At 34.7% G+C, this 11,647-nt stretch overlaps 1 protein-coding gene and 1 long non-coding RNA gene across 4 annotated transcripts; one reads left to right on the top strand and one right to left on the bottom strand.

Annotated features, from left to right (window-relative positions):
• Positions 1-929: 929 nt before the first annotated feature.
• Positions 930-4,028, bottom strand: LOC144042795 (uncharacterized). The gene is made up of 4 exons (XR_013290977.1): positions 3,871-4,028; positions 3,676-3,756; positions 3,525-3,595; positions 930-3,440 (listed from the first exon to the last, which is right to left on the bottom strand). It is a non-coding gene; the product is annotated as an uncharacterized LOC144042795 (long non-coding RNA).
• Positions 3,949-10,558, top strand: LOC144042793 (uncharacterized). Of its 3 annotated transcripts, none has more exons than XM_077555777.1 (6): positions 3,949-4,102; positions 4,337-5,510; positions 7,299-7,407; positions 9,438-9,548; positions 9,829-9,907; positions 10,192-10,558. In XM_077555777.1, the coding sequence occupies exons 2-6, from the start codon at positions 5,413-5,415 to the stop codon at positions 10,281-10,283; spliced, it is 489 nt and encodes a 162-aa protein (XP_077411903.1). In that variant the 5' UTR covers positions 3,949-4,102; positions 4,337-5,412; the 3' UTR covers positions 10,284-10,558. The 3 variants fall into 3 exon arrangements, with proteins under 3 accessions (XP_077411903.1, XP_077411904.1, XP_077411902.1); XM_077555778.1 differs by having other exon boundaries at positions 4,067-4,102; positions 4,358-5,510; XM_077555776.1 differs by lacking the exon at positions 3,949-4,102 and having other exon boundaries at positions 4,109-5,510.
• Positions 10,559-11,647: the final 1,089 nt, after the last annotated feature.

Genomic DNA, 11,647 nt, shown 5'->3' with positions numbered 1-11,647 from the left:
AGTCACACATAGATAATGTCAAAAGGAAAATGTCAAAAATGATAGAGATACTCCCTAAAACCAAGGATGCCCTGAATAAGAAATCATTATACACATGATATTGTTCATTATTATTACCATATCTGACCTATTGTGTGGAAATCTGGGGAACCGCATATAAAACAAATACTGATCCTGTTTTCAAATTGCAAAAAAAAGTCATAAGAATTATAAATCGATCAAAATATACAGAACCAACTCATTCTCTATTTATTAAACCAAATACAGTGAAATTCTAAGACTGAGTTGAATTTAAAATAGCATAAATAATGTATAAAGTACACAACAATCTACTCTGCCACAGTACTCAGAAGCTGTTTGAAATTAGAGAGAGCCCTTGTAACATAAGGGGTACAAGTGTCAATTTTTTATTTTTTATTTTTTTTAACAAGAACCAATATTAAAAGGTGTTAATTTGTGGAATGATTTTGGAACTGACCTGAAAAGATGTCAGTCACTTGCTGAATTTAGAAAATTGTTTAAAAGCAAAGTTTTAAAAAATGACTTACATCAGTCATGAGCTGTTAAAAATTTACATATGCTGTAATTTCTTTGGATGTATCGTTATGAGTATAATGAAAATTGTATATGTGAGTATGCGGATGTGATTTATAGATGTATTGTGGTATGTGTCTGTCGATTTTGTGTGCATATGTCGCTGGCAAATGTGCGAATGTTAAAGTGCACATTTTTCTTTTTTGTCCAAACAAAACATCTTTATTGTACCAGGCATTTAAAATGAACAAGAAAAATGTCCACAGCGGCACATACAGTACAAGAGTAGTTGTTTTGATCATGTTTTTTCCCTTGAATTGAGAGCAAAAATTTGACATGCGAGCAGTGGCAACTCAAGCAGCAGTTTGGCAAATAAATGACAATTCTTCATGAAAGAGAATTCACTGTTTATTGCAACTCCCAGCTGAAATTCACCCACAAACTATACAGAAAACAAAAAAATGAAAAACAAATACAGAATTAACCACCACAAAGATTTGCTTTAATTCCCTTTGCTTAACCCTAACAAATAATGCGACCTTCCATAGTGTCGTCTGCGTTACGAACCCTTGAAGCAACTGATAATTGATCAACAAATCATCTTAGAAAATGTGATCACCTTCAACTTCTCAATTCATTATCACCAGTTTCCATACATGAAAAGTGTCAGGAATGTGCATCGAAAGTGTGGACGTGAACTATTCCAGCGGCCACAGCTCACGTAACGTGAAGTGAAAGAATTCAAACTTGCTTAAACGGCATTTGTCACGCAGCTTACGTTTCTCACACAAGTAACCCACTGGGAACAAATCAATTGCGGGCGAGGCATTTACATGCTGAGTTCAAGCTGGTGAACCCACAAAGGGCCTCCAAAGAGTCACCATAGCATTTACATTTTCAGATGAAGTTATTAATTTAACTATTAAAAAAAAAAAGGTTTTATTTATTTCAAATAATTTTAAATAAAACAAAAAAAAAAAACATTTTTGTTTGATTTAAGAAATCATTTACTAATTATAATGAACTAGATGAAAATGTATTATTTTTATTTTCATTTATTTAGCTATGCTAAAAGTTTAATTGCTTTATTTTAGTAAATACAAAAATAAAAAATTATGTAGTTACAAATTTAATTAAAAAAATTAAATAGTTGGTTGAATCATTTTCTTTTAAAAAACTGGCTGAACAAAAAAAAAAAAGTCATGTCACTCAAATCGTAAAGCACCACTGTATCTAATTTTGTTTATTCCCCAAAAATAACAAAAGATGTTGAATTATTATTAATTTAAAAAAAAAAGTTTTATGGTGGTGTGGGGGAGCACATGTTTTGGACATGTGTGTTTATTTGTTGGTCAGACATCCTAATATGCTGGACTTTCTTTCATTTCCATGTATACATAGAAACTTTTTTTTTATTACATCTAAATACCACATCTAGTTTGACTTTTAATTTTTTTTTTTTCATTGTTGTTATTATTGTGACATTAAGAAAGCTGTACAACACATACAAAATTCTCAATTAAATTTAGCAGGAAACGGAACAAAAAATTATCCATGTTGAAATTAAATTAAAATGGAGCCATACATCCATGTTAGAATCCCTGAATAGAATGTGCAAACTGTGCATAATGTTACAGTGACTTATATTAAACGTACTTTTTAGGAATAATGCCTCTGACTTATTTTTAATGACACTTGGGCCTACTAGGCTACTTTATTTATTTATATATATATATATATTCATTTATTATTATTATTATTATTATTATTATTATTATTATTATGTCACAATGGTGGTATTTGGAGAAAATTTGCCTTAAACCTTAAGGCAAAGTTATGCTGACTTAAAGGCCTAAAGTCTGCTAGCATAATGCTAATGCATGATTGGAAATGCTTATGGCTGCAACAGTGTTTAAATGCTTTGTTTGAATACAAACAGCACAGTTTCACATGGAGACAGAATCTAACAATACTCCCAAGAATACAGTATTTATCCGCTGATAAAAATTACTAATTACTAAAGCTTACTATGTCGCGAACATTAGTTGTGAAACTCTTCTTTGTTTGCGCCTGCACGATTGTATTGTAGTGCCCCAAGTGGCCAAGTCACACCCACCAGAAGGAGCTGCAATAAATGAATCATGAAACACAAATTGTTTACATTATATTTGATTATGTTAATATTGCATTTATGTTTTTATAGTAAGTTTGATACATTTTAACAAAGTTTTTTATTTTGAAGGGGTATTTGACTCGAGCCATTTTCAACAGTAAGCAGATAATATTTTCTCTATAATGTGGTAACTTCATTATTTTTCATGAACAATTAATACTTTTAAAAACACATTTTTCCACTTTCTGCCGACTGAAGATGACATCACCTGTGCTGAGGAAACAAGTAATGACCAATCATGGCTCAATTTGCTGACAAAACCACCAAAACAGGTGAGCCGTGATTGGCCGTTACCTATTTCCTCATCTTAAGTCGACAGCAAGTGGGATAAATGTGTTTTTAAAGGTTATCAAATTAATTCTGGATAAAATATGAACTTTTTAGTGCTGAAAATGGTTCAATGAGTCAAGTATCCCTTTAAGTTTTACAGAGCTAACAACCAACCCCCCCCCCCCCCAATTTTTTTTTTACTTTCCCAAAATGTGAGGTTTTTTTTTTGGGGTAGGCTGAATGAAGTAACGGCATTTCCAATCATTTCAGCGTGAGAAGACGAGTTGCGATACCAGTGTTTTGAGTTCCAACCATGGTCACGGAGCAAATTGTACTCATATCTCAATGCATCTTTTGTCAGACAGAATTTCTACATGCATGAGAACACATTTTAAACCTGTGTGGTCAACTTTATCTTTATAGTGGATTTCCCAATTGATTCCACTGACAAGACTTTGATGAGCTGAAACACACAAATATTTGAAGAGTATGTTATCAGTATGTTTGTTAAGGTCTCATGCCAGTGCACAATTGAGTTTCGATTTACCTGGTTCAAAAGGGATTGTGTATCTGTGCCATTTATTTGGGACAGAACTCTCACCTCTAAAATGGCCACAACTGCATGCAAACACAATTTTAGAAGAATTCCAACAGATACAGTACTTGTATGTAAATTGTAAGCAGAAGAAAGGACTTGCCTGGAAATGTAAGAGGCGCCAGAGATGTGGTATTCCCAGGTTCTGATGTTGTAGTGGTCAAAAAGGTGATCGAATGGTTCTCTATGCAATCAACAATTATTTGGCTTTTGAATAGAACTGTTTTTACGTCGTCGTTTTGTTTCCATCACTGAAAATGATATCAATAAAGGTTTGAATCAAGTTGAATTTACTCACCTGTCGTTTGTGCAGCACATGAGGTCAAAGACACAACAAGGAGGATCAGCAGAAGCATTATGAAGAAGTTGTGTAGTCAGTCGTGGGAAAATGTTCCTTCTGCTCTCACCATGAAGCTCCTCTGGCCACTTTTGCTGTGTACCAGGAAGTGACACCTCGTTGTCACTCACAAGGTGTGCGCACAGTACCGTATTGTTTTTCTTTGTCCTGTCAAGTAAGAATTCAACAAAAGGTGAGGAGTAAATTTACTGTATCCCAATTGATGTTTCTGCTTTGAAAGTAAACTTATCATAGAGAAACAAGTTGATCCTGTAAAGTGATTTAAGAGATTTGTTTCTAAAACCATGTTTGAAGATAATTGCTGAAAACATTTGTAAAGACTGACAACTAGTTGGAGAATATTGTTCAACTGTTTTTCATCATTTCAGTTTTCCTCATTTATTTTTTTGGGGCACTGGTCAAAAAGGTGCCGTGTGATACATTTTAGGGGACGGCGTAACTCGCCCACCGTCACCTTATTTGATCCGCATTAGAGCGCCTCATTGTTGGCGGTGAGTATGCACACGTCACCCAGATAAAACCAGAAAAGCAAGGAGGGGATTTTTTTTATTTATTTATTTATTAAGTCTAACTTGACAACCAGCATTTGGACAGGGACATGCACTGGCGTGGCCGTAGAGTGCCTCGTTGCACTGTGGAAAGCGTAATACTAGCCACCTTTAGGGCTTTGAGCGGGTATATTTTCAAACAGGCATAACTAAAATTGTAGACAAAATAACATATTTTTTTTCTGGTGCTGGTATTTGATTAACTGTTGACATTGTCCACTGTATACTTCTTTTGATTGACGTCATCATTTATTCCCAAGGAATCAAAGTCTCAAAAATTTTAATTATTTCTCTCTATTACATGTGTCTTGCGCCAGACTAAAAAACACTCTCTTTTGGCTTTAAAAAATTCTCCATCTATTATGAAAAAAATAACCACAAACATGAAAGGTTCATTATTTTTCAGTTATGGGAACATGTTTTGTTAAGTATATAACTGACTTTTTCTTTTTGGACATTTCAGTCAGTATATTTCCATTTTACTTAAATGAAATATTTGACTCAGTACTTCTACTTTTAGCAAAATCTTTTTTTTTACATGAGAATGTGTACTTGTGTAAGTGTGTGAGTTGTATGATTAACTAAGGAACTGTCAAGAGAGGAGGGGAACTCCTGCTGTCAAGTACAACAGATGTAACAAAGAAAAAATGAATAATTTTCAATAACTAAACTCAACTAAACTCAACTCACCTAAACAAGGAGCCTTGCAGATTCAAATATTTGTTTTAATTACAACTTGCCACTCATATCATGAGGTTACATCAGTTTCATAGTCCCATGTCCCAGCCTGTGTTAATTCGTTTGGGATGGTGTTCCACTGCAACATTCCCCATGAAGTACGAGTTTTAAGCCTTCACACCAGTTTGAGTGGACAGAAGGAACCCATGCAGTGGAGCACACCACACATTCTGGTTATTGTTGATTCACTTGAATTATGGACTTGAGATTCCTGTTTACTGCTTCGGCTGCTATTCTCGCAGCAACCCTCACCATTTCGCTGGCGAACGGCACCGCACAGTGCAAAATCAAGTGGTAAGATGTTTTTTCTTTCTTTCGGATTTCTAATGCATTACCTAACTTGAAGGCCAACATGTCATGCTATGTGCCTCCATTCTGTAACAAATTATTTTCAGCCTTCCTGGTACAGTGATATTCGTTGTGCGACCACGTTCATAACTCAAACCACTCCTAACTCAAATGATCATTCCCCATCAAAATGAATATAAATGTCATTAATCAGCACTCACAAAAAACACCAATTAAAAAAATATGTTTTTTTTTAAATAAGAAAAATAGAACTTTATAGTACTGTACTTTATTAGAATATACAATGATAAAATAATTAAACGCAAAAAATTAAGCCGTTAGTAGTGAATCATGACCGGAGATTGCTGATGAGCTGATCATTTGAATCAGGTGTGTTGGAGGAGGGACACATCTAAAGCATGCAGAGTTGTTTGAAATTTATTAATATTATGGGTGTAATAAAAAACGTTTTGAACCGGAACATTGTTTTTTGATTTAAAAGATGTGAGTGCATTGAATCGAAATGAATTAATTTTTCCACTTTGAAATATATCAAGATACTGAACGTATCGAATCATCTTTTATTGGAGGATATATGAGTACACTTTTGCAGGACTGACCAGTTCTTTCACTGTCTTCTGTTCACTTTATGCTGGAGGTGTATTTCGACATTTATTGGTTGCTATGTCCATTTATAGCAAGATTAGTGTTAATATGTTAAAATTAGTGCGTTCATTTTAAATTAATTTAACGTTCTTTTAAATTTAACGTGTGATTAATGACCGCCCCTTACTTGGAAAGCCTGTACTGGGGCAATTCCAGTTGCAACGGAGTCATAAATGTAATAATAATGCATATATATGTGGAGACTGGGGTCATTTTGTATTTTAAAACAATTTTAAAAATGTGCAGAAATCCACACGTTACTTCATGTTTTAGATCGTTCTTAATAGTGAAAAGAAAAATGCACTGAGCTTTCACCAACGTCTTACAAGTGCAATTATGCCATCTAGTGGCAGAAAAATGACCTCAACACATATCAATTACACTAATTTTTTTTACAATACAGTACTGTACATCTTTTTTTTATTTCAACTCAATTGGATGAATTATTATGAAATTACTGTATCAATAAATAAAAGATGTCGCCATATTTCTATTAGTTTAAAAAAAATTCCCACTTTTATGTGAACAAGATTATGATTTTTTGTTTTTTATTGTACCGGTACATTTTATTGCACATTTAGAACCGATGTCAAATTTAAAGTTAACTATTGCAGTCATGCAATTAATTATGATTAAAAAATGTAATCTTCTGACGCCCCTACTAAAACATTGGCTAAAGATGCACTTGTTCTAATAATTGCTTATTTTCATACAATTCAATTACAATTTAAACTTAATGCTGCTGGGAAATGAAAATAGAGGCCTCAAGGAGGCTATTTGTTGAGAAATATCAAAATTGACATTTTTGTCCAAACCATCAGAGAGAGAGAGAGCGAGGTAGAAAAGAGTAATTTAATGCAATATCACCTTCTGACCAGAACTGTAAAAAATGCATTTTGTCGCAATCTGTAAGGCATGAACTTCTGCGCTGCCATGGAGAAAATGAGTTACACGCATGTTAAACGAGGCTTTCCCAGCAGTCTAATACAGGACTTCCACGTTTCATATTCTCAAGATTGTTAGATGACATAGCCAACTGAAGTTAAATTTTTTAATTCTGGAATCGATAACATTTTGTGAATATCACAGTCAAAAAAAAAAAGTGTGTCACTGCTCTCTGCTTTGCAGGTTGTTTGGCATCCCGTGTGAAGATGTCTATGGAACATTGGTCAACCAGATCAAGGCCTGGCAGATCCAACAAAGCTGCCTAGACGCAGGAGAGACATGCTCATATGAAGTCAGACCATTTATTATTATTATTATTATTATTATTATTATTATTATTATTATTATTATTATTATTATTATTATTATCATCACTACTACTACTTCTACTACTACACTCATCAGACATCCCACTAGTTACGCTTGCACAATCCCTTGAGAAATTGCGATGCTCAAACTGTTTGATTCTTTACATTAATTATGATTTCACTGTATGTTTTAGTCGAGAGTCCTATCTTCCCCCCCCCCCCCCAAAAAAAAATATGACAATTTTGTTGGTGTTTTATGCGGTGCTGAAACAGACAAATTGCATTTCCATTCATTTCCATAGGAAAAGATGATTTGAGATACAAATTACAAGTGGTCAAAGAACAAATTTGCTCCCAAAAACGTATAAATATGTTCTATTTTAAGTGTCCCAAAGATGTATTTATACGTTTTTAATGTGTGTTTTTTTAATGCTAGAACATACAGAAGGCTTTGATGCAGCCTCTAAACTGCAGAGAATGGTTGAAAAAAATGTTAGTTATTACACAAATGGCCAGCAGGTGGCAGCAGAGCAGACAAGATCAACCAGGACCATGTTGAAAAAAGCTCATTTACTCACAGTTCTAAATAGATTTGTGAATAATGATGACACTTGGCTATATTCTAATGCTAATTGCTGCAAAACGGAAACAGATAGAATTGTTTTAGTATTGAATACACCTACAATAGAGGTTCTCAAACTTTTTGCGTCCAGGGAAGATTTTTTTTTTGTCAAGGACGCTCATAATCTTAACGCTACTTAAAAATATATCTACTGTGTGCCCCTAAATGCTATAACAATTAAAAACTTTACATATTTTCACTAGACAAGTTGATAAATTCAATTTTTTCCTAAACTAAGGACTAAGTCCTAAACTTCACTCATTTGCTCCCAAAAACGTTTAAAAACATTTTATTTTAAATGTTTTAATTCTCCCAAAGATGTATTTATACGTTTTTATGTTTCTTTACGCTAGAACATACAGCAGGCTTTGATGCAGCCTCTCAACTGCACAGAACGGTTGAAGAAATGGTATTTATTACAAAAACGGCCAACAGGTGGCAGCAGAGCAAACGAGATCAACCAGGGCCAAATTGAAACAAAGCTGTTTTCCCCACAATTTGGAACAGATTTGTGAATAATGATTAAACTTAACTATATTCTAATGCTAAATGCTGCAAAACGGAAACAGAAATATACTTTTTTTTCTGATGAAAGAATCTTTTTTTTGGTAGGTTTCATGTTTTTATAGCAATAGAACACAATATTCTGTGCTCCTTACAAAATCAGTCAAAATCCAGCTGGGAGCAAAGAGGGTTGCTTCAGTGAAAATGGCTGGGAGGGAATGAGTTGAGTCACGGCACCACTGTATATTACATTATATGCTGCTTGAATATCATTAGATTGTGACGTGTACTTAATATTGTGGCTGGTCAGGAGTTTGGTCTCTGTAAATCAGTGTTAATTTTGACAAGAAATTTTAATTTTATTGCAGTTATAGTCTTTTGACTAAAACAAATTCATGTTTTTGTCATAATTTTGTCATCTGATTGTAGTTTAGTTTTAATCCAATTTTAGTCAACGAAAATAAAGAGCCATTTTAGTTGACAGGAATGAAATTCCTTTGTTTGTTATGAGGTTGCCAAAGTTGCAACCGGCCGACAATCGCTCCACTTCTTTATAGGGCTGGAGAATGAAAAGCTCATGTTACTTCTGAATATGAAAAAGATCTTACCTTTGTAAGTCTGCCAGACCAAGAAACCAGACATTCACGTTCTCGGTATCTTTATCCCTTTACTAATCTCTAAACCACAAACTTCTTTTCTTGCACTTCTTGTCACCCGGGGATTTCTGAAAATCTTTAGATAACTCTTTGGAATCTTAATTATGTGGCTAGCCCGTATTTAACCTTTCAGGTTTGAAGCAGTTCAACTAGCCTAATAAGTAACAATGTTGAATCTAAATAAATTGTAGTACACCATACTTGGCTGACATGAATTCCAAACTGGTTGCAGCTCGTATCGGCTGCCCCATACCTGATAACAGCCACGCACACGTCTCCAAAGACTAAGAAAGTCAACGACCTGCAGTTCCTTCTGGAGCAGTCCACCGTTTGCAAAGTGACCGTACGTTATTTGCACTTGTCATCTCTTTAAAAGCCATTTATAAAAATGTTTGAAATGTGATGTCATTGTAAGTGTAAAAGGGGCTTTTTGAAAGAAGCTGTAGCAGAAGCGGCATGGCTCAGTGGTAGAGGGTTGTGGGTTCGATCCCATGCCTGTGGACATTCACATCAAAATCAGTAACGCACGTGCCATTTGTAATTTTGTAGAAAATCTAAGAAACACTTCCCATGAAAATAAATATTTATTTGATGGCTGATCAATGTGTTTGTGTTGTATACAGGGAGAAGGAATGTCTGAGACCTCCAAAGATCCAGCGGATAACAGCACCAACTTCTGCAGCCTCCAGAACCTGATGGATGGTCAGTACATCAAGTGCGCAGGAATCCACATTATTGCTTGTAAATTGAGTGCAGACGACATCCGGTACATTTCCTTAAACTTTCCTTAAACTATGAAGCACTTGCCAACCTAAATTCTAACAATTGTTCCATGATAGTGATCAAATGTATTCTTAACAGTATATTCTCTTCATTTTGTAGAAATTCTCTTGGCTGAACCGCTTCCAGTATATCTATGTGGATGTTAGCTTTTTTTGTCCAATCAGATTTCAGCCTCTGCGTTGCCATGTCAATTTTCCTTTCAGGAAGTGACCTGATTGAAGCTGAGGGATACAAACGCTTCACCAACAAGTGGATCTGTGCTGGCTTCGAGAGCACCAACTGCACCTTGTCATGAACAAAACATAAAAACATGAGAATTGCATTTCAATTATTGTATTACAATTTAATTTGCAATAACGTTTTACGCATGCAAGGTTACAAATAGTATTGCCTGATTGACATTTTAATGAAAATCACTTCCATCTGATGGCCGTTCTTCAATGATAAAATGCCATGAAAATGTACTGTTACAAGTATTTTCAGTTATGCTATCAAATGTGCTGCATGTTGCTGTGCAATAATTTGCTACTCACTAAAAAAATAAAATAAATACAAATAGAAAAAGTAGAACGCGATCATCTATGTCTAGGGCTCTTTGCGAATGTTTTGGACAAGATCCCCAATACTTGTTTACCATTCTCCTGCCGTGTGTTTTGTAAGAGTTTTTTTTTTTAATCTTTCACATCAAAAGTCCTAAAGTGGCTTTGCGATTTAAATATTTATATTAGACAGTTTTAGCTGTGATATTTTTGGGACTGGAACACCATCACTACCGTATGACGGTGTATTAGGGCCACGTATAAATATTGATTTTTTTTTTAGAGGGCGGGGGCAATGTTCCGAGAAAGAAAAACTCAGAAACTTACGAGATATACACGTAGCGTAGCTATAGTCTAATCATGTGAGAATTCGTTGGTGGTTAATGGGACACTGTTTATAAAATGAAAAGGCAGGATGGAGATGGTTTCATTCTTAAATTAAAACTTGACTTGTCTTTCACCGCAGCCAGAGCGACAACACTTCCTGGTTCCCTATCAGCTGACTAACACTAACCAATCAGATGCTAGTATACTTTAGGTAAATGCTAATGACAGTCACAGATTCGACACATCAACTTAGATACTTGTACAAAAAAAAAAAAACAACAACTTAGATACTTGTACAAAAAAAAAAAAAAAAACTAAAATGTATGAACGAATAATTCTGGAAACATAAATGTACAAGTAAATATACATTTAAACAAATTAACTTAAATGTTTGATCGTACGGGTGTGGACAAAGTGAGGCGACTTTGTCTGGCCAGTGGCCGTACACAACGCTTCAAAGAGCGAATGCTTAACATCATATCAACATCATCTGCTATTTGGAAACCCGACTGAAAAGTATTGGCACAAACAGTCGAGTAGTACGTTATGTGTAGTTCTCATAACTTTCTGAGGTTTTTTTTCTCGCAAATCTGCCACTTCAAATATGGTGCTGGCCAGCTAAAAAGACACCCCTTTAAATGGACAGTGTTGAATTTAAATTTAGTGCCATCTAGCGGTGAACTAGTAGAATGCAAGAACCTAAGTTAGCAAATTGAAGCACGTCACTACAATTCCCACAGAGACACCAAACTTCGCAAGCTTAACACCTTTACAAAGTTCTTCTCCTTCAGGT

Source organism: Vanacampus margaritifer, chromosome 2 (assembly GCF_051991255.1).
Source record: "Vanacampus margaritifer isolate UIUO_Vmar chromosome 2, RoL_Vmar_1.0, whole genome shotgun sequence".
Classification (NCBI taxonomy): domain Eukaryota; kingdom Metazoa; phylum Chordata; class Actinopteri; order Syngnathiformes; family Syngnathidae; genus Vanacampus; species Vanacampus margaritifer.
This window is presented reverse-complemented; position numbering and strand designations above follow the sequence as displayed.

Excerpts from the sequence above, each read along its gene's own strand:
- LOC144042793 (XM_077555777.1), top strand. The coding sequence starts at position 5,413 with ATGGACTTGAGATTCCTGTTTACTGCTTCGGCTGCTATTCTCGCAGCA. Across the intron at positions 9,549-9,828 it reads CCACCGTTTGCAAAGTGACC|GGAGAAGGAATGTCTGAGAC; the intron begins GTACGTTATTTG and ends TGTTGTATACAG. Across the intron at positions 9,908-10,191 it reads CCTCCAGAACCTGATGGATG|GAAGTGACCTGATTGAAGCT; the intron begins GTCAGTACATCA and ends TTTTCCTTTCAG.